Genomic DNA, 26966 nt, shown 5'->3' on the forward strand with positions numbered 1-26966 from the left:
CTGGAAGGAACTTCTTTCAATAGCTCTCTCCCTATTGTCTGCAGACTGAATAGACCAGGTCCTGTCTCCCAGCTCCCAGCCCTGGCTGCCAAAGTCGGTCTCTTCTTCCTGGCCAGCTCAGTCTGAGTGTTCCAGCCCTGTTACCCAGGCCTTGCAATGGGCGGACCTCAGCGTGCAGAGCGTGGCATCAGGCGCTTACACTCCCCGGCCACGAATGGACATGAAGGCCCTGGGTGCTGGGCGAGTGCAGACAGCACCCTCCCGCAGCCGCAGCCGGCCCTCCCCGCAGAGCAGCAAGCCAGGAAGAGGCCCTAACCTGCTGCTCTGCTGAGAGCCCTGCATCCTTCTGGGAGCCGTACGAAATAGGTGCTTGGAGGTTGGTGAGGCCGACAATTGAGAAGTTCTACAAAAATCCCAGAAGCCCTGCGCAGCCTGACCTGGCCCGACGCTCAGAGGGGCGGCAGGGTGCCTCTGCTTGTGGTGACGCCCTTCTGTAAGCACCCAAACTGCCACAACCCCACCACTCTAGGAAATGAGCTGTTCACACGCTAGGACTGAGGGCTGACCGTGGCATTACGCTGGCTTGGAGGAAAAAAATACAGGACCAAAAATGGGCCGGGCGCGGTGGCACACGCTTAAAACCCCAGCATTCAGGAGGCTGAGACCGGAGGATCGCGGTGCACAGCCAGCCTCAGCTACTTAGTGAGGCCCTCTGCAACTCAGTGAGACCCTGTTTCAAAATAAAGAATAAAAAATAGGGCTGGGGGTGGAGCTCGGAGGTAGAATGCCCCTGGGTTCCATCCCCAGCGCCACACACACAAAAAGTATGGAAGTCCCCAAGGCTCCAGATGGGGAGGAAGAACTCCCACAGCAGCGCCCACCCCGGGGGACACTTCCCAGCATGGGGACCTCAGCATCCTGCCACGAGCACTGCAGGAGTGACCGCTGGACAGCGCCACCTCCCAGAGCTGCTGCCCGAGCTCGACAGAGGACATCGCGCCAGCGTCTCAGGGGTCACGGGGCTCTGCCTGCGCTCCGCAACCCGCTCTCTCTGCCACGGGACGGACGTGTCCCCAGGGAGAACGGAACCCGACCCCGTGGCCGCCTTTCTTCATCCTGGCCTCCCCCTTCGGGGTCCCCGCCACCCCGTCACCCCCACGGCGAACACCTACAAGACGCGCAGGTTCTTGAGTCCCCGGAAGGCGCCCTCGGCGACGTGGCTGATGGCGTTGTGGCTGAGGCGCAGGATGCCCAGGCTGCCCAGCTTGGCCAGGCCCTCCTCCTCCAGCCGCGTGAGGTTGTTGAAAGACAGGATCCTGAGGAGGGAGGCCCAGATCAGCGGCAGGCCCCTGGAGGAGCCTGTCACAGCCGCACGGCGGCACCCCAGGAGCCCTGAGGGGGCGCAAGGCCCTGCGGTGTCCACTCACTAAGGTCCAGCACCAGGCAGCAGAGGGCACCACGCACCACCGCCTCGAGGGCCACGGGGCTCCCGCCGGACCGCCCTCTCCTCAACAGGACAGGGGCCAGACACTGCCGCTGGGTCAGGCTCAAACCTCCTGCTCTGGCCCGGCCATTACTGGGCGATGGATGAAAATGGGAAATTGGGGCTGGGGCGGGGAGAAGGCAAATAAAATCCGCGAAGATGAATGGGCAACGTTCTTCCCTCCTGGAGAAAAAAGTCACAGTGCCTGCTGGTCACAAGGACCTGGCCGGAGATCAGAGTTATGTCCCTGCCTGCAATTAAAGAATTCAGCTGCCGGGCGTGGTGGCGCACGCTTGGAATCCCCGCGCTTGGGAGGCTGAGACTGGAGGATCACGCAGGTTTGAAGCCAGCCGTGCTGGCTTAAGAGACCCTATTTCCAAAAAAAAAAAAAAAAGTATAAAATAGGTCTGGGAGTGTAGCCCGGAGGTAGAAGGGCTTCCAGGAACCCCAGTGCCACCAAAGAAAAAGGAAGAAAAAAAAAAAGAATTCAGCTGGGCGGGGCGTGGTGGCACTCGCTTGGAATCCCAGCATTTGGGAGGCTGAGACGGGAGGATCGCGGTTCGCGGCCAGCCTCAGCTACTTAGGCCCTTTGCAACTCAGTGAGACCCCGTTTCAAAGTAAAGAACAAATAATAGGGCTGGGGTGTTGCTTGGAGGTAGATTGCCCCTGGGTTTCATCCCCAGTGCCACAAAAAAAAAAAAAAAAAAAAAAGAATTCAGCTTAAAAGGAAGGGCGGGGAACATGCTGGAAAGCAAGGCTCAGTCCGGCAGCGGGACAGGACGAAGGCCGGCACGGGTCGCCGTGGGGAGCTGCGCCTGCTGTCCGGGCCGGGCCAGAGCCCCCCGCGGGGCAGACGCCACCATGCCCCAGAGGAACACGGCGACATGCCTCTGCGCCTCTGCCCCTCCTCCCCCAGCCCTGGATTGCGGGTGGAGGGCGCCACCCAGGAAGCTGAGTGGGCAAGGAGGGGTAAACTGAGGACACGTCCTTCCAAGGCTGGGGGGGCCGCCATCTCTGTCTCCCTGTCCTGCTCCAGTGCGATATTCTGTGTGGACCCCAAACAAACCCTTTCGCTGCAGAAGCGCCCGCTCCTCGGGTCTTGAGGCTGCCCCTCCCCTCCCCCACACAGAGACCCTGGGAGCTTTCTTCAAACCCCAGGAGGCCCTGGGGGCACCCCCCCCCAACCTAGATGCTGCTCCTAATCTGAAACCAGGCAACAGGAGGCTGTGAAGATGCTCGGAGGCCTAGAGCCCGGCAGTCCTGCCCCAGCCGGGCTGTGCCTCCCCCCAAGCAGTGCCCCCACCGGCCTGCCCGCTGGGGGCTCCAGAGGACTCCCCCGCCTCGCCCCCAACACTCAGCAAAGCCGAGGCCACTCACAGCTCATGCAGCTTCTGGCAGAAGCTCCAGCCGTCGCGGTCGATGCGGGAGATGGCGTTGCTGCTGAGGCGGAGCTGGTGCAGGCCGCTGAGGCCGTAGAGTGAGCCGCTGTTTACCTGCACCAGGCTGTTGTGCTCCAGGTACCTGCGAGGACGGGCGCAGGATGAAGGGCGCCGCACGGGCGCAGGATGAAGGGCGCCGCACGGAGGGCCGGCCGAGGGGAGGGGCCCAGGCGGGAGGTCAGAGCCGGATGAGAGCAGCTGCCCGGAAGGCCTTCGAGCCGAGTCAGAGCGAGCCCGGCCAACAGATGGGCAGAGGAGCTCTCAGTAAGAACAGAGGCCCGGGCAGGAATGGCGGCCGGGAGATGCTTGGGGCCGGCTCCTATGGGCAGCTCAGCCAGGGCGGAGGGGCCAGCGCTACTAAAACCCAGCCCTGGCTGACAGAGTCTGGGCTCAGGACCACCGTGCTAGCAGACCCGGGCTTCGGCTCCGGGGCTGGATAACTTCAATCAACATCTCCATTTTCCGCTTTGATGGCTTAGTGGGCCTGCGTACCTGTCAAGCTAGATTCCCAAGAGCATCACCCCCACGGGGCTGGGGGCGAAGGAGTCAAAAAGGGCAGGTGTGCCAGGCGCGGTGGCGCGCGCTTGTCATCCCAGGACTCGAGGCTGAGACGGGGATCGCAGGTTCGCGGCCCGCCTCAGCTACTTAGTGAGGCTCTCTGCGACATAGTGAGAAAATTTCCAAATAAAGAACAAAAAATAGCACTAAGGGAACAGCTCAGAGGTAAATGCCCCTGGGTTTAATCCTTAGTATTGCACCCTCAGAATAAGGGCAGGTGAGGGTGCCGGCAGCGCTCAGGACTGGGCTCCCGCCGGGTGTCCCGAGTAAGCACCGCTGGCCCCTTACAGTGGTGCAGCTTAGGCCCCTTGGATGGCGGCGTGAGACCGCGCTGGAGCTCTGGACGGGGACCTTTCCCGAGCTGCTGCTACGCGGAATGGCAGGCGGCGCTGGGCAGCGGCAGCGATGCTCGGCACCCCGTCGGCCCAGCGATCGCCAGGACAGACAGCCGCGACCTCCCAGCGCACCGGGACCTACGCTAGGAAGCTCCCAAGACTAGGGCCAGGGGAGTACCTCCAGCTTACAACAGGCTGGTCAGGATGAAACCCCAGCGTAAGTCCAGAAGACCCGGACACTATTCCTCGGTTTCCCAACATGGACCACCCTTGCCAGGGACGCCTCTGGCCCCACAACTGGCCTCTTCCTCAGAGTTACTAGTCCACGCTGCAGTCCCTGTTCAGTATCACAAGGGCTCTGCGCCACCACCCTTGGTTTCTGCCCACCTTACTCTCTGCCGGTGCTCCCAAAGCAGGCTCTGGATTTGTTTGTTTATTTATTTATTTATTGGTGGTACTGGGGTTCCTGGAAACCCTTATACCTCCGGGCTACACTCCCAGACCTATTTTATTTTTGGAAACAGGGTCTCTTAAGCCAGCGCGGCTGGCTTCGAACCTGCGCCATCCTCCTGTCTCCGCCTCCCAAGCGCGGGGATGACAAGCGTGCGCCACCACGCCCGGCCAGACACTGGATTTATAAACGGCGACCACCACCCCCAATCTGTACACATTTGTTCAACATAAAAACCAAATGGCAGGGCCTAACGCTATTTTCTTCTGAGAATTCTCTCAATCTCGGCCCACCCAGGCACATGACCCAAACTGGACTTCGGACTCTTAAAATGACAGCTTTGAGGAAGGAACACGCTTGTGAATTTGTTAAACAGAGATCCAGACGATCAGGGGCGGAAAACTGCGGCCCCTGAGAAGCGACACCCACAAGGTGGGCCAAATCTCATGGTGTTTCCCTGGCAGCACGCTGGTCCCTGTCATGCAGAGACTTGTGTGGACCCTGGTGGACCTGGGCCTACGCTTTGGTTTTCGTTACAGAGTTAACTAATGAAGGCAAGATCCTAGTCTAAGTGTCAACTCGGAAGCAACCAGCAGCAAACCGGACACAGGAAAACCAAACAGGAAGACTCAGGCCGACTGCCGCCTGGAGAAGCGCCGAGGCGGAGCGATGGCGGGAGCGATGGCGGGGAGGCGGGGAGGCGGGAGCGGCAAGTGCCGTCCTTTGGGGGCTGAGTTTATGTATGCAGAGGCGTTACCTCTGGTTAAAAATGAGCAAAGTTAAAGGTTTCAGAACGCGAGGTCAGCGATTGCTTCCCTGTGCTTTGTGGCCGCGGCAGCTCTCCCGGGCTGGGCGGGCGGGCGGGCTCTGGTGCACATCTGGCTGAGGAGAACGGTCCCTTGATAAAAAGCCATCACACATCTGCACCGAGTGTCTTGATTACCTCACAAGACAGGAATAAATCTCCCAGGAGGAACATGTTTGGCCCACATGCACATCAAGAAAGACTGCTGGACCCAACGCGGGGAGAGAAGGCGCTTCCTGTGGGGCGCGGGGGTGGGGAGCCCTCTCTGGGCGCCTTCAGAGGAGGAAATGGGGATGGGGCCCCCTCCAGACCCTGCTTACCTGACCTAATCAAATCTCAAACCCCCTGCAGGAGACTTTCCTGCTCTGCGAGTCACACCATGAGACTTGGTCCAGCTTGTAAAGGCACCGAGTTGGACCGCGGGGGGAAGGCCCCGAGGACCGGGCTGGGTCCCGCCACTCACAGCGTGTGCATCCTGGACAGCCCCCAGAAGGCGCCGTCCGTCAGCTTGCTGATGGAGTTCCGCTGCAGCCTCAGCACCTCCAGGCTGTCCAGCCCCTGGAACGTGAGGCCCTCGATCAGCCGGATCCGGTTCCGACTGAGGTCCCTGAAGAGACGAAGAAGACCAGGGTCAGGGCGCCCTGGGGCGCACGCCCCACACGCCCAGGGGGGCCCAGCAAGCCAGAGGGGAGCGAGGCTGAGAGTCTCGGGTCCTGAAGGGAACTAGGGCTCCCGGCTGGAAACAGAGTGCCAGCCCGTCTTCCCAAAGATAAGGCACCGTTCACAGCCTCGGCCAGGGCTCGGGCGTGACTGGGAGGCCATCTCTTAGGTGAGGTGTCCCTCAGCTCAGCCAGACTCCACAGTGGACACCACAACCCAGGAGAACCCGGCCACTGGGTGTCGGATGGCAGTAATACTCCAGTGAGGGCATTTCATAGGGTCTCCACATTTGGCGGGGGGGGGGAGCTTCATGGAGCCAAAGGATGCCGGGAATCTCGGTGGGCTGGACCTACCGGCCACTTGGGGGCGGGGACGAGAACGCGGGTTTTCCCCAGATATTTCTGCAGCGTGTCATGACCCAGCCTCCCCGGGATCACTGAGACCTCTCCACAGAAAGAAGAGAGTGAAGCCCTGGATCTGGCATGCAGAGCAGGTGATCCCAGCTTAGTTTCCTGAAATACACTCTCTGGCTAAAACCAAAAACGAGTGTGTGTGGGGGGGGGTAAATAAAGTCCTCCTGATGGCGGGTTTTGGTTAATGGAGGTTTTCTTAAATGTAAGGTCCTGTGCTATCCTAAGAGGACAAGTGGCCTTGGTCAGTAAAAAGCTACTTAAGTCCTTTTAAAAGACTAAAGCCGGGCGTGGTGGGGCACACTTGTAATCCCCACGCTTGGGAGGCTGAGACAGGAGGATCGCACGGGTTCAAGCTAGCATCAGCTACTGAGTGAGGCTCTCAGCAACCTAGTGAGACCATTTCCAAATAAAGTATAAAATAGGTCTGGAAGTATAGCCCGGAGGTAGATAATAAAAATACAATAAAAAGCTGGGTGTGGTGGCAGAATCCCCGCGCTTGGGAGGCTGAGACAGGAGAAATGGGCAGGTTCGAAGCCAGCCTCAGCTACTTAGTGAGGCTCTCGGCAACTTAGTGAGACCCTGTTTCCAGAAAAGAAAAATATATAAAATAGTTCTGGGAGTACAGCCCTGGGTTCCATTCACAAAAAAATAAAAAATAAAAAAATAAAGACAATAACAAATCAACTGCCGAGGGAGGCCTAACAGATGAAGACTCTTGCGCGCTACCCTGGACTACATTAATCTCACGCCATACCACTGGAGAAGCATCAGACGCAGTCATGCCCAAGGCACCTTTCCAAACAAGACTGCAACCTCTGAGGCCGACAGGACACAGGCGGCCTGCGGCCAGCCATCCCACTAACAGCAGGATTCCTCCGTGTTTTGAGTTTTGTTTTTGTTTGGAAAATGTCAACAAGGACCCGTGCACCTAAGTCTGTGCGTCTTTCTCCGGCAGTCAGAGGCCGGAGAAGGAGGCCAGCACCAGGCCCGGGTCCTCGTCCGCTTTTATTAGGTGCCGCCGTAGGGCTGCGAGGTGGTTTCTGCAGAGCTTACCCCGGGGAAGGGGTGGGGCCAGGAAGGGGCTGCATTTGGTCCGAGGTCCTGGGGGAAATTTGGGCCCCGTAAAATTTGGCTAACCTTAATTACAGCGCGGGTTCCTGTACTCACAGTTGAGTCAGCCGGGGCAGCTTGAATGCCTTCACAGGAAGCTGGGTGATCCTGTTTCTACTCAGGCGTAGCGTCAGCAGCGACCGCGACAGGCCATCAAAGGCTCCCGACTCCAGGGTGGCGATGCGGTTGCTCGCCAGGTTGCTGGGACGATGTGGGAGAGAAAACGTCCCGTCACGGGAGGCCTTCCTCCCTCTGTGACAGACGCCAGACCCAGCAGGTCTGAGAGGGGAGGACAGGCTAAGACACACAGAGGGGCGGGCTTCTGCTGAGACACTTGTGATTGCGAGGGTGCACAGCCTGTCGTGACGCGCAGATGGGGAACCAGAGACAGGTGGCGGGACCGTGTGACGAAGGCCTGGAAGCGGCCTCGGTTCAGCCCGGAGCACCCTGGACTCGGGGCTGCTGGCCCAGGAGGGGGGATCACAACACCTCCACCGCCACCTGCAGGACTCCATCACCTGCGCGCCTGCCGCCCCAGGCCAAGGAGAAAGGCCCCGGAGGGCACACAGCGAACCCCAGACCAGATGCGATGTCATCACGTGGGTTTGGAAACAAGTCTTTCATTCTGAAGTGGGTCTCAACGCGTGACTTCCATAGGGGATCAGCCACTTGCTTAGACACTCCAGAGTGGAAGAATTCTCTAGAAAACAGTGGTATTTCCCCACAGTGCTGTGTGCATCGTAGGTGCCTCCCGAGACCTCACGGAGAAGACAGATGCCGGTTCTCAAAGCACATACAGCGCAGAGGCACGGTGCCTACACAGATTATATCAAGAAATACAAGGAACGGGTCCGCACGCCCTCTGAGAAGTCGCCCAACACCTCCTGCTGCCATTCCCAGACCACGGCTGCTTTTTTTTAGCCTAGGTGAAGAGGAGGAAAACCAGAGAGAACCTTCTGCCATGGGGCAGGAGAACAAGGTGCCTGTGGTCTCTGTCAGGCAGAGGCCCCGGCCAGGGCACATGAGGATTCTCTGCTGTTTGTTCTTAACACTCTAGATTAAGGAGGAACAGCCTGTGTATAAAGATACAGCAGGCGCTCGCTGCCAGAGCAGCCCGGCCCTCCCGCTCCTGCCGTGCAGAGGTCACTCGAGGTGGTCCAGCTGTTGGTGGCTTCTCTGTCCTGAGCAAAGACGCACCAGGCGGCAGGTGGGCACCTTTTTTTTTTTCCCCGATACTGGAGATGGAACCCAGGGGCATTCTATCTCTGAGCTATACTCCCAGCCCTATTTTTTATTCCTTATTTTGAAACAGGACCTCAGTGAGTTGCAAAGGGCCTCACTAAGTAGCTGAGGCTGGCCGAGAACTGCGATCCTCCGGTCTCAGCCTCCTAAGTGCTGGGAACACAAGTGTGCGACACCGCGCTCGGCTCAGGTGGATACCTAGGTTTTCTGACTTTTCCCCAAAGCAACATTTTCCTACCAATAAGAATCGGATCGTGTAGGTTTTAACTTTTTACTCCTCTCCGTTGTGTACCCGATGGGGCATTAAGATGGATAAAAAGATAAAAAGAAGTCAGACAGAGAAACCTAAAAGATCCTGAGAATCCACAGAACACAGATTCCCCAGGACGACCATATGGCCTGTTCCAACAGATACAAGAAACACAGTCTAGAATCCAGCGAGGTCTCCCCCAAACCTCGTCTCCCAGCCCAGGAAGCGGGAACGAGACAGGCTTAGTGGGCAGGAAGGCCGGCACCTGAGCCTCACACGCACGGCCTTGCAAGGTGCGTTCTGTAGGCCGAATCCCCCCAGCCTCAGCTTCCCCTCTGTGTGTACCACCAGAGAACGCTGTGGGGCGTGGAGATGCTTTATCAGCAAGCGCCCGGAGGCCAACGATGGGCCCTACCCACTGCCCGCCAAGGGAAGCCCGGCCAGACAGGGCCGAGAGGCGAAGGAGGCATCGTGCCCCGTCCGGGCGGCGGAAGTACTCACAGATCCCGTAGGTGCAGTCCGTGCGGAAAGCAGGCGCTCTGGATTTCCATGATGTTGTTTGAACTCAGATCCAGCACTTCCAAGGCAAGGTAGGCGCTCAGCCGGGCCCCGTCCACGCTGCTGATCTTGTTGTGGTGCCTGTAACGCAGGGCGGGCCTCGAGCACCTGGTTTTGCAAAGTAACTGCAAGACCTCCCCACCCCCACTGCTTGCTAGCTGTTCTGCTCTGGGATTTTTGTTCATCACTTTTATTATTATTATTATTATTATTATTATTATTATTGTTATTATTATTTTGGTGCTGGGGGTTGACCCCAAAGGCATTTTACCTCTGAGCTATACCCCAGCCCTAGTTTATTTTTTTTAATTGGGAAATAGGGTCTCGCTAAGTTGCCGTGAGCCTCACAAAGTCGCCGAGAGCCTCGCAAAATTGCCGAGGCTCTTCTGGAAGCTGCGATCCTCCTGCCTCGGCCTCCCAAGTGCTGGGGTGACAGGTGCGCGCCCTCACAGTCCCCCCGTCCTGCTCCTTCATAACTGGGCGGTTTGGTGGCGCTCACAGTGCGATCGCGATCGCCTGCGGCTCTCCCACCGAGCAGTCTGGCTGGGTGCTGGGGAGTTCTGGGTTCTCTGCCTGGCGTGGGGTGTCTGCCAAAATACCATCTAGGCCTCGGCTGCGCTCCCTCCCCGGGGCAAGGACATGGCTGATAGATATCTAAGTGCAGAGACCAGCTGTGCCATGAGCCTTCCCCACACCCAGGGGGAGCTGCTGCCACCAGCCGGCTCCGGAGCCCAAGCCGACCATAGCTGCGCCGGGGCACCAGAGCCCACGTTTGGTTCAATCCAATTAGGAGCCTGGTGTTTTACTGGCACCTGCTGTCCTGCGGCTGGAGATGAGAGATGGGCTAAATGGGATGGGCTTGAAGCACCCGAGGAAAGAGGTTAACAGGGCCCTTTGAAATGAAATTAGTCAAGCCGGGCGTGTGGTGGCGCACGCTGGTCATCCCAGCGCTTGGGAGGCCGAGACAGGAGGATCGCGGTTCGCGGCCAGCCTCAGCTACTTAGTGAGGCCCTCCGCAACTTAATGAGACCCTGTTGCAAAATAAAGAATAAATTTCTTTTATTCTTTATTTTTTTATTCTTTATTCTTTATGGGGGTGTAGCTTGGAGAAAGAATGCCCCTGGGTTCAATTCCCAGTACTATAATAAATAAACAAATTGGTTAGACTGCAGGAGTGTCGGAAGGCTCACCCCATGGGGCGTCGCCTAGACTCCTCCCCATGGGAAAGGACAGGATGGCACGGACTCAGTAAGGTGGGGTGCAAAACCAAATAGCATGGATCACCCCAAAAGCAATATGCAGGAGGTGTCGGGGAGGCTCTCCCGCGAAGACGCCAGCCCATCACCCACTCACCTTCCTGACGCTTCTCTCGGAAACCAAAATCCCTCCCCTTCTTTTTATCATGGGCTTCCTGACCCCATGTCTTCTTTTCTAGATGAATTTCTTGTACACTCCCCCCACTGCATTGAAGAACCAAGGCAGAAATTATTACTCAATAACACTACCACATGCTAGCTTGGAGATAGACACGGGATGAAAGGGAAAAAAATGTTTTTTTTTTTTGAACTGGGGATAGAACCCAGGGGCCTTCTACCTCCAAGCTACACCCCAGCCCTGTTTTCTTTTTCTTTCTTTCTTTCTTTCTTTCTCTCTCTTTCTTTCTTTTCTTCCTTCCTTCCTTCCTTCTGATGGTACTGGGATGGAACCCTTCTACCTCCGGGCTACACTCCCAGACCTATTTTTTCAATATTTTATTTGGAAACGGTCTCTTAAGCCAGCAAGGTTGGCTTCGAACCTGCACAATCCTCCTGTCTCTGCCTCCCAAGCGTGGAGATTACAAGCGTGCGCCACCATGCCCAGCTATTTTATTCTTTAATTTGAAACAGGGTCTCACTGAGTTGCAAAGGGCCTCACTAAGTAGCTGAGTCTGGCCATGAACCGCCATCCTCCTCTCTCAGCCTCCTGAATGCTGGGATTACAAGTGTGTGCAACCACGCCTGGCTCAGAAAGAGTGTGTGTGTGTGTGTGTGTGTGTGTGTGTGTGTGTGTGTGTGTGTTACTGGGGATGGAACCCTGGGGTATTGTACCTCTGAGCTACACCCCCAGCACTAGTTTCTTAGTCTTTTTTTTTTTATTTTATACAGTCTCACTGGGTTGCAGAGGGCCTTGCTAAGTAGCTGAGGCTAGCCGTGAACCTTTGATCCTCCTGTCTCAGCCTCTCAAATGCTGAGATTACAAGTGTGCGCCACCATGCAAAAATCAGAAAGATTTGTATTTATTTATTTGTTTATTTTGGTGGTACTGGGGGTGGAACCCAGGGGCTTTTCTACCTCCGGGCTATACCCAGACCTATTTTATATTGTATTTGGAAACAGGGTCTCACTAAGTTGCCGAGAGCCTCACTCAGTAGCTGAGGCTGGCTTCGAACCTGCGCGATCCTCCTGTCTCAGCCTCCCAAGCGCGGGGATGACAAGCGTGCGCCACCACGCCCGGCAGAAAGATTTTTAAAAAGATGGCGATGATAAGATTGACTATCCGAAAAGAAAGAGGCGCACTTGACACTCTGTGCCTGAGAGACAGAACCACAGCCTGGCCAGGACTGATTTGTGCCTCCCCTTCTCTGTCAAACCCTGAATCTAATCAACTCAGGAGCAAGGTGCCGATGGCGGTGGGAATCGGCCTGGGGGACTTGGCCCGGGGTGGCGCTTTCTAGCACACCCGGAGGGAGTGCGGCCCGTGGGTTCCTGGCACACGCTCCAGTTCTCAGCACACAGGGGCAGTGCTCCAGCCTCTGGGCAAAGCAAGGAAGCCGGGTACCGCTCAGCAAGTGGCCTCTCCTCTGTGCAAACGCTTGTCCGGACTGGCTCCAAAGGCAGAAACAGGGCGCCTCCCTGGAGCCCCCCCCCCACCCGGGGGCCATGCCTTTAATTTAGCCTCCAGTCTCCCAGGCCCTAAACTCAAAAATATATTTACAAGGGCACAACTCTGCTCACAGAGAAACTTCCCGAAAGGCCCCTCCCTCGGCCCCCGCGCCCTCCCCAGCTCCCCAGCCGCTCCCTTTGAGTTCTGTATTGAGACCAATAATAAACGACAGTCTCTTGAGTTTTCTGACTCCAAGAAAAAAAGAAAGAAAGAAAAGAAAACCTTTATTATGTAAAGTACAGGAAGAAAAAAGACAAGAAATAAAGGCAAAACTCCTAGGAACCCTGAATACAGAGCGCTGGAGCCTGAGCGGAGGGTCCGGGCCGGGAGAGGCGCCGGGGCAGCTGGCCGCCCGCCCCGCCGCTGTCCGCTTGTTGTCTTTTGTCCTCTCCTTTTTCGTCCTTCTTGCCCATTTCTTCACTGAATCGAGTGCATTCTGGGCCTGCTGTGCATAAAGGGCGCAGTGAGGAAGCCAAGTCTCCTTCACACGCTGGGGAAGGAAGTTCCCCACTCGGCGGAGGAGGCAGCCATGGAGATGGACGAGGGAGGAGGCAGCCATGGAGATGGACGAGGGTGTGGGACCGGGACGGCCGGAGGAGCGGGGCCAGCGTGGCTCTTCTGGACCTGGCCGGAGCCCGGATGCTGGGCCGGGGGGGCCGGGAGCTTGGAGCCCCGGCAGGGTTAGCGGGGCGGGCAGCACTATGGCGAGAAGCACCTCCCAGGCCACCTGGAGCCAGGTGAGGGGCGGCAGCCAGAGCCAGCACCCAGGATAATACTACGGGGCCCATGCAGCTGGAGATGCTCGCGGGGCGCCTCACGGTGACCCCAACTTTTCTAGTCTGGACAGGGAGGAGCCAGGCAAAGCAGGCCGCCAACTCCACCCTCCACCCCGACGCGCCTGCAGCCTCTCTGAATGGGTCCAAAGGCAGAGGCAGGACCCACCTTCCCAGCCGCTGGCTCAGGGGCTGCCCCGCCATGCCTCTGTCACAAGTCTCCCAGGCCCTAAACTCAAAAATGCACCTACAGCTGCCAGGGAGGGTCCGTTAAAAACACACCGGGCTTGGTGGCGCACACTTGTGATCCCAGCATTCGGGAGGCTGAGACAGGAGGATCGCGGTTCCTGGAGCCTCAGCTGCTCAGTGAGGAGGCCGTTTGTGAGCCTCACCCGCTCACGTCGCCCGTCTACACTCAAACATGGCATCTTAGCTAGACCTTCCCTGCACGCCTGGCCTGAGCCTGTGTGCATGTGAACGCGTGTGCACGTGCGCGCGCGCACACACACACACACACACACTTTCCACCCTTTGCCTGCTTTATTCTCCTCACCTGCCCCAAGAGCTGCCAGATACACTTAGTAACTACCGACTTCCAGCTTAGTACCTCTCGCCCAGGACGCCGTGGCTCCGGGCAGGCAGAGAGAGTCCTCTACTACTCTCACTACTGTTCCAGCCACTGGAACAGCACGAGGCACCCAGTAGGTGCTCAGTAAATATCTGCTGAATGGATCGCAGATCGCGACCACAGGTTAAATTCGGAAGGACGGAGGGTGGGTGCCGATTTGGGGCCCGGCAGCATTAGCAGAGGCACGCAGTCAGGAGAACTCAGGAGCCTCTCGTGAGGAGGGCCAGTCTAGGGGCCCCAGGGGGACACGCAGGGACGCAGCGCCCCCCACCCCAGGCGGCCCAGCCCTCATCTCCAAGGACACGCACACGGCCTTCTCTCCAGGGCTCGATCTCTGCTGTGGCTCAGAAGCGCCGCGCTCCCGTGGGCCTTTGCGTCCCCTCCCAACAAGTTCAGATCCCAGCAATGTCGGTCATAGGTAAGTCTAACCCCATCTGCAATGGCTGTGAGTTCCTAGGCCCCTGGGCCGATGTGACCGGGCTTATAGCAGTTGCTCAATAAAACAGTTCTTTTTTGCACTTTTCTGTTCTCTGCTCAGAACCAAGCTTCGGATCTAGTTGATAGAGGAGCTTTGGAAAAAGACAGTTAAATATTCCAGGGGTGGTGCAGCGTTTCAAGGCAAACAGGCGGGCCCGGCTCCCCTCAGAAACAGCAGGCGGCCTCGGATCTGCAACCCCTAAGCTCCGCCCGTCACCCATGATGTGAGCCTGCGCCAGCTGCAGACATCGAACCCACCACCGGGTCACCCACAAGTCGGGGGTCTCAGCCACGCCACAGCAAACCCCAGGCGGCCGCCTCTGCAGGACTCAGCGCCCTTCTCTCTCCCGCGAGAGACTGGACCAAGACACCAAACCCCACCCCGCCTTCTATGACGCCCCTTCTGTGTCCCCCGCAGAGGGGAGGAGGGAAGAGCTGGGCCCCGGACCCCCACAGACCAGCTGCCGAAGGCCTCATGTCCGGAGCGGGCTCTGGGCGGTACAGTCATGAAATCCCACGCTATCAACTGAGCTCATGACTGTCTCCATTTAACTCAGAGACCCACTGAGCTTGTCTGTGGCCACACAGCTGAAAAGCAGGAGAAGCCAAGATGCAAACTCAGTGGCCATGTCTCCACAGAGCCCCCCGCCCCGCAAGAGCCTCTTCTGGCAGAATTTTAAGGGTGCTACTCCAGAGTCACCCACAAACCCATCTGAATGCTCCCCAGCTAAGCTCACGGTCGGCTCAGCCCGGCGTGTGTCAAGTGGCCTCGGCCAGGAGGCCCGGCCCGTGTGCCGGCTTCCCAGAGTCCTGTGCGCACGGCCCCTCGAGTGCCCAAATCTCAGCAAGTAAGATGAGCCCGGCATCCTTAGGTGTTCTGCATGAAAAGACAAGATCGGGTCTTCAGAGACCTGCGTGCGCGCAGGACAGAGGCCCTCCATTCCCGGGGCAGCTCCAGCCGCAGAGAGGTGTGCTGAAATTCAGAAATAAAAGGAGAGCGCGCGGGGAGGCAGGGCGGGCTGTGCCAGGGGCACTTCCTCAAAGGAGCCCTCACACGCCGTGCTCCTGGGGGCTGGGGAGGCCTCCAGGGTGCGCTTAGTCCCGGGGGCTGCCCTCTGGGTGGAGGAGAACTTAATACATCACAAGTCCGTTAACCCCACACCTGTTAAAGGCTTCAAAAATAAAATCAGTCTTCAAAGGCACAGAGCAGGCAGGATAAGCTCCCCAGCTTGGCTACATTTTCAGAGCCGATGTTAAATTAGACAGTAAAACAGACCGGGCATTTGAAACCAACGCTTAAAACTTTTTATCGAAAGTGATTGTTCTGCCCAGGTTTCCGTGAAAGCCTGGTTTACAAGGTATTCCCGTTAGTAGTGGAAAAGATCTCAGGTTGCAGATAACAGCCGGGAAGAAGGGGCGAAGAGATCAAAGGCAGAGGCCAAGGTGGGTCTGGTGGATAATTTGTGGATCCTAAAATTATGCACCTAGTGTCAACACCAGGGACAGGCAAACCTACTCTACAACGGGCCCGATGGCAAGGATGGGGGGGCTCTGTGCGCCTCGTGCGTCCGGCTGACCCAGCTCCGCTGTTAGCATCAAAGCAGCCACAGAGAACATGTCGATCAGCCCGTGTGTTCTACTGAAACTTGCAAGAACGAGCATCACGGTTTTCGTCCCTGTTAATGCAGTGACATCTAATTGGGTTTTTTTGGGGGGGTGGGGGAGATCCCAGATTCTAATTCTGGATCTGATGACATTTTGGAACAGTGTGTAAATCACTCTATCTGGTTTAACCACCTGCAAATTGGGACTGGAGGGGAGAAAAAAAAAAAAAAAAAACTTCCCTCCTTCCCTCCAGAGTCCATTCAGACATCATTAATCACACCCGATCCTGCTGATGTATTTTCTACCTCCTCAAAAACGAGAAACGAAACCCAATTGTACAACGCCTCGTCATCACTGCTCCTCGGAAGACAGCCGAGGCTCCTTCCCGCAGCCGGTGGAGAGGGACGGGGATGGCGTTCCCCTATGGATCCCCAAGGCCACTCGGGATCGTCTTCCTTAACTCTGCCAATTATTCTGAAACACAGTGACGCTGGCCAAGCCACCGCTGAGCAGGGATGCCCTTCGGCTCGCCCATCCATTATGGCAGCCGTCTCCTCTTTGGGTGTAGACTCCACCCAGAAAGAGCATGTCCTCCATAACTTGACATACGCCACAAAATCCAACTCGGAGCCCTGTGCTTTGCTTGATCCTCTGGCTAAAACTTAGGAGCTGCACACGGTCATCCCTGGAGCGGGAAGTGACCGTGACCCGCCTGCCATAGCCCAGTCCCTCCTGCCCGGCCCTGCCGCGGCGGCCCTGGCAGACACGGGGAGTCCACCTCGTCCAGCACAGCGCAGACAGGCCCCTCGCCAAGTGCCGGCAGTCGCTTAGTTTGTAAACATTTTTATTGGAGCGCAGAGTCATACTGTGACTTGGGCTGAGGTGGAGATACTTTTATAAAAGGTGTGAACGTCGCCGGGCGCGGTGGCCACGCTTGTCATCCCCGCGCTTGGGAGGCGAGACAGGAGGATCGCGCAGGTTCGAAGCCAGCCACGTGCGCTGGCTTAGGAGACCCTGTTTCCAAATAAAAATGTAAAAATAGGTCTGGGAGTGTAGCCTGGAGGTAGAAGGGCTTCCAGGAACCCCAGTACCACCAAAAAAAAAAAGAAAAAAAAAAGAAAAAAAGAAAAGAAAAGGTGTGAACGTCCGTGACCACTGCTCAGAGGGAGAATCTGGTCAGCCGGAGTCACCTGCAGTTCTTTCCCCAAGGGAAGCTCGGCTTTCTGCCACCCGTGATTCACACACAGGTTGCCTATTTCTGCACTTTATATACACAGGCTTGTACTGTATACACTGTTCAGTATCTGGCTACTTTCACTCAGGCTTGATGTTTATGAGATCCACCCCGGTAGCAGTGGCGGATTCTTTTCTGTCGCGGTGTAACTTTTATTGAAGAAATACAGAGCAGTTTATTTTTTACCCCGCTGTCAAAGCCCGCCTGAGTTATGAACAATCCGGGCTATGGCGGCGACCTCAGCTACAAACGTGGACGGGCGGGCCCCCTGCAACCGCCTTTGGTGCCGGCGCTCTCTGGTTCCTCTGGCAGGTGTGACGCTGGCACACGGGTCATGGGCACGTGTGTGCTCGGCCCTGCCACTCACGGTGGTCTTCTTTTAAACTAAATTCCCCAGGGCCGAAACCAATCTGAAAAACCATTTGATTCAAGCGCCCTTTTCCCGCTGCCTGGTGGGGCCACGCTGTCCTCACGGCCCCTTCCCGGCTGATCCGCTCCCTAGAACCATCAGGAACACAGCCTGGGGCCACGGAGCCCAGCCAGGCTCAAGATCATCCTGTTCTGGTGTCGAAAAGAATTATTTGATTAAACCTGACGACACCATGGACACCAAAATAAGAAGCAGCATCCTAGCAGACCCAAGTGGGCGAGAATGATGTCAAGACCAGCGCCCCCATGCAAACTTGAGAGTGGAGGTACGGAGACCTTGACAGGGCCCGGGGAAGGCGCGGACTCTCCCGGGCCAGCTTGAGGAAAAGCTGGTCAGAGGGACGGTCAAAGCATCGCCTCTCGCCAGCCCGCTTCGCATCCGTCTTCTTAGAAGTGAAAATCAAAACCATCCGTCCCCACTGCACAAATCGATAATCTGCCGAGGAAAAACAGTGTCTCAGAAGGAAGAGCCCAGCCTGGATTATTTGCTGGGCCGGAAATGAGAGTCAGCGTGCGCAGGTTCCTGGCGCGCCCTCCCCCTCTCCCCCGGCCGGCCGCTGGTCAATCACAGGTTCCCTGGGGAATTCTGGCAGATTCTCAGATGACGTTCCCCAGATCTGTTTATTCAGGTGGAGATCGGATTAAAAAAAACGAGCAGCCCAGTGGCCGGATAAACAGCCTCCGCCAGGCGGGGTCAGCCCCTGGAAGACAGGACGGGGCTGTGTCCACCAGCCCCCAGCCCCTTCCCTTCCTTTAGGGCCGCCATCCCCTGGCGGGGTCTTCAGCAGAGAATTCCCATGGACTCCTTGCAGGGGAGATTTGACGTGCCGTCCCACGGGGGCCTGTGGCCCCGGGGTCTCTGCTGCAGCAGATCAGACTTAGCTCTCCCACCCACCGGCTCATAGAGATCGAGCCAGAATAACCCCAGGCCTGAAGTGAAATCCAGGGCGGATCCAAAGACATCAGCACCGCTCAGTGAGACGGAGGGAGACCGGGCCCACGGGTGCCTGAGGACCAGCAGGGTCCGCTCCAAACGGCCACAGGGTTTCTGCGTTTCATTCTAGGTTGCGTGAATAAAAACAGTAACCATGGCAAAACCCTCCTAAGAATCCACATTACCAAGCGAGGCTGCGATGTACGACATTCTGAGAAAGGCCGGACTGTGGGGACGGTAAAATGATGGGCGGTTGTCAGGGGTAGGGCAAAGACGGGGAAAGGTGGGGCGCGGGGGAGCTTTAGGACAGTGAAGTGCTGTTCTGTGACGCTGTGATGGTAGGTTTGACACGTCGGTCAAGCCCACAGAAAGGACACCGCCAATGGGAATGAGCCCTGGACTCTGCACTCAGGAATGTGTGTTGATACCGGCGCATAGGGTGAGACACAAACGCGGGAGGTTAGTAGAGCCACCCTCCCCAGGAGAGGGAGACCGAGAGGGAGCACAGAAACCCGCTGTACTTTCTGCTCAGTATTTTTGTTCTATAGACTTGCAGCTGCTCTAAAAGCCTATTAATTAAAAGCAAAACAAAACAGAACCTCCTAAAATGTTAAATGCCCGAGTGAGTTCACCACATCCTGAACGTGGTGGCCGGGCCGGTCTTCAGCTGATCACGTTTACTGCTGCATTCTTAGCGCCCCGGAAACGCTTAGGCCAGAAAAGAGGCTCTATCCATATTTGCTGAGCAGGCCGGGCGTGGTGGCGCATGCTTGTCATCCCAGCACTTGGGAGGCCGAGACGGGAGGATCACAGGTTCGCGGCCAGCCTCAGCTACTTAGGCCCTTTGCAACTTAGTGAGACCCTGTTTCCAAATAAAGAATAACAAATGGGGCTGGGGGTGCAGCTCAGAGGTAGAATGCCCCTGGGTTCCATCCCCAGTAATGCAAAAAAAAAAAAATTGCCGAGTAAACAAATGATATCTTTAGTTCCATCTCCTAGGAGTCAGACAAAAAACAAAGGCATAATGGAGAGTTAACTTTCTTTTTCAAGGAAACCAAAGGATCTACTGATAAAAAATATATATACATAAAATGTATATATATATATATTGTATATATAAAATATATAAATATAATAATATATAATATAATTTATATAATATATTAATATAATTAATATGTCAATAACATATTAATAATATAATTTATATAATATATAAATGTATGTAAAATATATATATAAAATATATATATATGGGGCAGAACCGGATACTTGTGCATTTCCCAGGGTCCACCTAACCCAAGGGTCACTGATGGACAGGGCTGGCGGGGGTGAGTCCATCACTTCCTGGGCAAGTCCAAGAATACTTGTTCTGGCGCGCCCCCCTCCCCCGCCCCGATCTGTGGACAGCAGCGTGAGAAGCAGCGGGGCTCTGAGCTCCTGCCGCGTCCTTCCAGCCACAGGGACACAGGGCTTCTGCAAGCCACGGCTGGCCTGCGCTCCCGAGGACGGAGGCTGAGCTCCCCACACCATCGGACTTCCAGGAGCCAGGGAGGGCCTCTGTCCTGACATCTAGCGGGGCAAAGAGACGGAACGCCGGCAGCAGCAACCACTTCACCCGAACCCACCACACACATCTACCTCCAGATTAGAAGACAGCTGCCGGCCGTGGTGGCGCACACGTGTTATCCCGGCATAAGGGAGGCTGAGACAGGAGGATTGAGGTTCGAGGCCAGCCTCAGCTACTTAGTGAGGCCCTTTGTAACTTTGTGAGACCCTGTTTCAAAATAAAGAATTAAAAAAAAAAAAACTAGGGGGTGTAGCTCGAAGGTAGAATGCCCCTAGGTTTCATCCCCAGTACCGCAAAGTAAGTAAATAAATAAATAGATAGATAGATAGATAAATAAATAAATAAATACAAACCCTAAGTGGTAAAAGGCAGAGAAGTTGGGTGCAGTGACTCACCCCTGTAAACCCAGTACTTGGGAGGCTGAGACAGGAGGATCACAGTTTGCGGACAGCCGTAGCTACTTAGTGAGGCCCTCCGCAACTTAGTTCAAAATAAAGAATAAAAAAATAGGGCTGGGTGTATAGCTCAGAGGTAGAATACCTCTGGGTTCCATCCCTAGTACTGCAAAAAATAAATTTAAAAACTGTGCCTCGACATCCCCTTCTGCATTGTGGGGCACACCTGTGGCCCTTTGGGTTGTCTGAGGGTTACAGGAAGTCCTGCCGCAGGGAGCCGAGCCAGAGGCCGGCTGCAGGGGTGCACCCGCTGGATACTAGGGTGCTTGTGCAGCACTCCCATGGAGAAGGGCCACCGGGCATGGTGGCGCAGGCATGTAATCCCCAGGCTTGGGAGGCAGAGACAGGAGGATCGCGCCGCCACGCCCGGCAGCTGGGGGTGCAGCTCAGAGGTGAGCGACCCTGGGTGCAACCCCAAGAAGGAAGGAAGGGCGGGAGACTGGGGAAGGCGGCTGGCTCTAGGTTGCTTCAGTATGGCATGGCGACGGAATTTCCCCGGCCCTCTATTTTTTATGTTATTTGAATGTGCTTGTCAATTCGATACATTGAAATTTTAGTTACAAAGCAGGTAAGTGGGACACTGACCTGTGGGTGCTCTACTGGGTGGGGAGCTTGGCCTCAGTCCCGCACGTGCGCGAGGCAGCGGTGCTGGGCACCGGAGTCCCCTCTGGCGTCTGCATCCTGAGGGCCTCGGTGCGCCGGCCTGCTCCGGTGGTGACAACTTCAAAGGGCCTTTGTAGCTGGGGCCTGGGACAGAGCCCAGGGGCGCCTGCAGCTGCCAGGGAAGGGTTCCCACGCCAGAGTGGGTGCTGGGGTAGTGGGCTCTCAGGCAGCTCCCCCAAAGGAGGCCCCAGAACAGCCCTTCTCGATGGGAGTGCTGTGTGAGCACCCTAGTATCCAGTGGGTGCACCCCTGCAGCCGGCCTCTGGCTCGGCTCCCGGCGGCAGGAATTCCTGTAACCCTCAGACAACCCAAAGGGCCACATGTGTGCCCCACAATGCAGAAGGGGATGTCGAGGCACGGGAAGGTCAGCTAATTTTCTGGAGGTGACAGCCCAGAACCTGACCCCACACCCACGCTGCTTCTGGGGGCAAAAACTTGAGCGTGTCCATCACGCGAACCTCTCGCCTCTTCTAGACAGACATCTCTCGGCAAGTGACCAGAACGGAGGCCGGAGCTGCCTCTGTGCAGATACAGAGAGCCCCATACAGCCCTCACCCCACTCCGCCCGTGCTGGCAGACCTCCCAGCACGGTGGGGGCTGCCCTGATAGACAGGACGTGGGCCCAGGTCATCGCTGGTTGCTGGCTGCGCCATCCCACGGAGCAATAGAGGCACAGATGCTAGCTCTGATGGCCGCAGCGAGGAGAGGGGAGCCCAGGCGGGCGCCGGGGCCACAGGAGGACCTCGCCCCGGCCGGCCACCGGTGCGTTCCTGATTTACAGACAGCTGGGCTTTGCAGACCAGGCAGAGGAGGGAGCCGCACCTGCTGCAAGCTCCAAGCCAAGACCCTCCCCTTGGGGTGCGAGACCACCGATGTGCTTTTAAAGATAAGGCCCGTGTCCGGCCCCCCTCTGGAAGACTTTGGATCGCCCGATCATAGACTAAGTGTGTCTCCTACCAAGGAGACCCCCCAGGTTTCTCTCTCAGCGTACAATCTGACCGCACATGGGGAGAGAGAAGGATGGCCGGGGTGGAGGAAGGAGCCGGCCCTTCACTGCAGGGCTTCTCCACCCATAGACCCGAAGACCCCACACAGCAACGTGGCGCACGGCCAGCTCCGTGCTGCCCGCCCCAGAAGCGCCTGGCCCCGAGTCAAGTGTTGTCCATCCTGGGTTCCTACCAGAGCCAGTGTTTCTCAGCTTTTAAAAACATTTCATCAGAACCGGGCATGGCGGCGCACGCTTGTCATCCCCGCGCTTGGGAGGCAGAGACAGGAGGATCGCGCGGGTTCGAAGCCAGCCGCGGGCGCTGGCTTAAGAGACCCTGTTTCCAAATAAAAGATATAAAATAGGTCTGGGAGTGTAGCCCGGAGGTAGAAGGGCTTCCAGGAACCACAGTACCACCAAAAAAAAAAACAAAAAAAAAACAACATTTCATTATAAGCCCAGAGTGATGGTGCACGCTTGTGATCCCACCATTCGGGAGGCTGAGACCGGAGGATCACAGTTCGCGGACAGCCTCAGCTACTCAGTGAGGCCCTCTGCAACTCAGTGAGACCCTGTTTCAAAATAAAGAATCAAAAATAAGGCTGGGGGTGTAGCTCGGAGGTCGAATGCCCCTGGGTTCCATCCCCAGTACCGCAAAATAAATAAATAAATAATAAATAAATAAATAAATGAAATTTGTTTATTTCATCATGGATTGAACTGCAGAAGGTAAATCTGCAAAATTCTAGGAAAACACACAAGAGAAAAATCTTCCGGATTTAGGGCTAAATGAAGTTCTCAGCCCTGACCCTAAGATCCATGAAAGGAAAAAAGCAGAGGGTGGACTTTATTTCCCAATTAAAAATGCTTGTTTTGTAAATGACCTTGTTAAATGAAAGGACAAGGTAGAGCCTGTGAGAAAACATTTTCAAACCCATCAGAAACTAGCATCTAGAATATATAAAGAACTCGCAGAACAGCAACAATAAACAAACAAGTAAATAAAAATAAACAACCCACTTAGAAGGGGAAGACGACATAAGCGGATATTTCACCTAAGTAAATAAATAACACCCTATAAATGGCAGAGAAGCACAGAATACTACACGTCGTTGGCTAGCAGAAAAATACAAATCAAAACACAATGAGACATCACTCCGTACCTACTGGCACAGCCGAAACAACAAACGCACCTGCAAGTGCCAGCCAGAATGCGGAGCCCCCAGATCACCCATGTCCACGCTCTGTTGGTAGGAATTTTAAAATGGTACGGCCATTCTGGGAGAGCCCAGCGGTTTCTTTAAAAATTAAACATGCAGCCGGGCGTGGTGGCGCACGCTTGTCATCCCCGCGCTTGGGAGGCAGAGACAGGAGGATCGCGCAGGTTCGAGCCAGCCGTGCGCGCTGGCTTAGGAGACCCTGTTTCCAAATAAAAATGTAAAAATAGGTCTGGGAGAGTAGCCCGGAGGTAGAAGGGCTTCCAGGAACCCCAGTACCACCAAAAAAAAAAAAAAAAAAAAAAAAAAAGAAAGAATAATAAGTGCACACTTGTCATCCCTGCACTTGGGAGGCTGAAACAGGAGAATAGCACAGGTTCAAAGCCAGCCTCAGCTACTTAGTGAGGCTCTCAGCAAGTTAGTGAGACCCTGTCTCCAAATAAAATATTAAAAAATAGGTCTGGCCGGGCGTGGTGGCGCACGCTCGTCATCCCCGCGCTCGGGAGGCGGAGACAGGAGGATCGCGCAGGTTCGGAGCCAGCCGCGCGCGCTGGCTTAGGAGACCCTGTTTCCAAATAAAAATGTAAAAATAGGTGTGGGAGTGTAGCCCGGAGGTAGAAGGGCTTCCAGGAACCCCAGTACCACCAAAAAATAAAATAAATAAAATAAAATAAAAAAATATAAAATAGGTCTGGGAGTGTAGCCCGGAGGTAGAAGGGCCTCCAGGAACCCCAGGACCACCAAAAAATAAATTAAATTAAATTAAACATGCAAAGTGTCTTCCTCTCGAGGCACTCCACTGCGTCCCTCTGACTCAGTGCTTTCTTGTTCTGTCCCTTCTAACTTTGTAATAATAAAATTTGCCTAAGCTTGCAAAAAAAAAAAAAAAGAGAAATTAAACACGCAGCTACCGTTCAGTTCATCAGCTGCATGCCTGAGCATTTATCACAGAGAAATGCAATTTTGCGTTCACCAAAAACCTGCAAGTGGGTGTCCGTAACAGCTTTACACATTAACAAACAGAAAAATGCCCCACATGTCCTCCAGTGGGCGATGGTCAAACAGGTACGGGGCATCCGGCCACGGGGGTCTGACCCCGTGAACAGCAGAAGGAACTAGCGCCACACACGACCCCCTGCGTGGCCCTGCAGTGTCACGGAATGAGAAACGCCGACCCCACGAGGCCGCCACTCACGTAGCATGCTTTCAATGAAAAAGTACGAATTGGGAGAACAGGTCAGAGGTCATCCGAGGTCACCAAGGGCAGGAAGGAAACGGGTCTGACCAGAAAGGGCACCGCGAGGGGTCCTGAGGGTCACACAAAGCTCGGTGCCTTCACTGCGCCAGAACCCACTTACGAAATGTTGGCAGGTGTCACCCCTGGGGAGACTGGGGCTGGGCGGGCAGGGGGTCTTTCTGTGCTGTCTTCCGATGCGTGTCAATTCGCAACTGCCCCACAGTGAAAAGCGTAGTTAAAACAACAACTAGATACCATGATCCACAGTGGAATCAGACAGTTCAGGTGCGACCAGATACCTGGTCTCCAGCTCTCCCTTCAAAGCAGGAGAAACCTGCATGGCCTGATTTGGTTCTGAGCCGAGCACTGAGCCCCCCCACCCCCAGGCCCTGTGGGGCCACGCGGGAGCTGTTTAATATTTCCCTGCTTAGGAAAGACCGAGGGGGGTGCACTCGCCGAGACTGAAAAGCTCGGGACAGCTGGGTGGGCACGGCCTGGCGGTGGGGGCTGCCACCCAGCCCTGTGTCATCCCTCAGCACCTGGCCAAGGAGGACAGCTTGCTGGGCGTCCATACCTAGAAGGTGGTAGATACCAGTGGTCAGACCCCAGTGTCCCAAGATGCCGGGCCCAGAATACTAGTGTTGGGAGCTGCGTGAGTCAACTTTCCGTTGCTATGACAAACTACCTGAGAAAAATCAAAGGAAGAAAGGTTCATCTGGGCTCATGACTGGGCCCTTCACTCGGGGCCCGTGCTGGGGAAGAGCACTGGTGGGGAGCACGGGGCAAAGCAGAGCTGGCAGCCTGGGCGGGAGGGAGAGGAGACGGGGAGGGAGACAGGGTTAGGCAAAGGGGCTTCCGGCTCTCTGTAGGACCCCGGGGAAGGGGTGCTCCGGAGGGGCCGCTCAAGGGCCCCAACCCAGGGCGCCCACCTGTGCCTCAGACAACAGGCCGGCACTCCTTCCCACTCCCGTGAACCAAACTTTGCAAGACAGAAAAGCTTTGTTGTGGGTGCTGATAAGCACTGCTTTTCCACTTACAATCATACTTGATCTGGAAAGAAAAGTACATTCTCAAAGGTCCAAGGGGAATCTTCCTCTCTTTCCCAAAATGGCCGTTACTCTGCACGACTTCCCTGCGCGTCCAGTTCCAAACAGGACCCTCGGAGGACCCGCCGCTGGACCATCCAACGCCAAGGTGGTTCTGCCACATCACAACACGAGCAACACAGCCGGGGGCTCCAGCTCCAGTCACTTATATTCTAGGCTCACTTGTATTCCTTTTCCTTTTTCTTAAAGAAGAGCCAAGCTGAGCGTGTTGGAGCACATCTGTAATCCCAGTATTTGAGAAGCTGAGTCAGGAGGATCACAGGTTCAAGGGCAGCCATAGCAACCCAGCAAGAGGTTCAGCAAACCCAGGGAGACTCTATTTCCAAAAAAAAAAAAAAAAAAAAGCCAGTCGTGGTGGTGCACGTTTGTAATTCCAGTACTTGGGAGGCTGAGACAGGAGGATCTCGGTTCGTGGCCAGCCTCAGCTACTTAGCGAGGCCCTCGAAAACTTAGTGAGACCTTGTTTATTTGTTTGCGGTACTGGGGATGGAACCCAGAGGCATTCTACGACTCCAAGCTACTACACCCCAGGCCTACTTTTTATTCTTTCTTTTGAAACAGGGTTTTACTGAGTTGCAAAGGGCCTCACTAAGTAGCTAAGGCGGTCTGTGAACCGCGATCCTCCTATCTCAGCCTCCCAATGCTGGGATTACAAGCGTGCGCCACCATGCCAGGCTGAGACCTTGTTTCAAAATAAAGAATAAAAAATAGGGCTGGGGGTGTAGCTCGGAGGTAGAGTGCCCCTGGGTCCCATCCCCAGTACCGCAGTAGTAGTAGCAGCAGTAACAATAAAAGACAGAGCCAGGCATGGTGGCACACACATGGAATTCCAGTACTTGGAAGGCTTAGATAGGAGGATGGAGGGCTCAAGGCCAGCCTCAGAAACTTAGTGAGGCTCTTAACAACAAAGACCATGTCTCCAAATAAAATATAAAATTATGCTGGACAAGATATAGCTCAGAGGTAGAAGGCTCCTGGGTTCAATCCCCGTTACAAAAATAAATAAAATACAATAAGATAAGATAAAATAATAATAAAATAGAGTTGGGGTGCAGTTCAGTAGAATGCCCCTGGATTCAAGTCCCAGTACCCACCCCCCAAAAAAATCTTACTTTGTAATTATAAAGAAGAGACACGTTTAAAGAGCTTGAAGTGAGTATGTCTCGCCTGTTGTTTTACCATACAAGGGTTTTTTCCTGCCAGCCTAAAGGCCCTCGTCTCCGCCAGAGTTGAGTGGGCCACGTGTCAGGAAAAAGGAATGACTCGGATCAGGGGCAAATCCACAGGTAACTTCTGTGACCACCGTCTGCGGGGGTCAGTCCAGGCAGAGACCAAAAACCACGCGGCAACGCCAGGGAGCACCGTACGGCTCTTGCATCTCAACCACGGGAGGCTGCCGACGCCTGGTCATTTGGCCCAACAAAAAT

At 55.5% G+C, this 26966-nt stretch overlaps 1 protein-coding gene across 1 annotated transcript in view; it reads right to left on the reverse strand.

The window, feature by feature from the left end:
* Positions 1 to 26966, reverse strand: part of LRIG1 (leucine rich repeats and immunoglobulin like domains 1) — a gene marked incomplete at both ends in the record, with an annotated part of 107186 nt that overhangs the window by 17705 nt on the left and 62515 nt on the right. The window contains 5 exons of the mRNA XM_080715590.1: positions 1173 to 1316; positions 2861 to 3004; positions 5535 to 5678; positions 7312 to 7455; positions 9248 to 9385. Of these exons, the coding sequence (XP_080571716.1) occupies positions 1173 to 1316; positions 2861 to 3004; positions 5535 to 5678; positions 7312 to 7455; positions 9248 to 9385 (714 nt within the window). The remainder of the gene's footprint in view (positions 1 to 1172; positions 1317 to 2860; positions 3005 to 5534; positions 5679 to 7311; positions 7456 to 9247; positions 9386 to 26966) is intronic.

This window comes from Muscardinus avellanarius (genome assembly GCF_963383645.1).
Source record: "Muscardinus avellanarius genome assembly, chromosome: 18".
NCBI lineage: Eukaryota > Metazoa > Chordata > Mammalia > Rodentia > Gliridae > Muscardinus > Muscardinus avellanarius.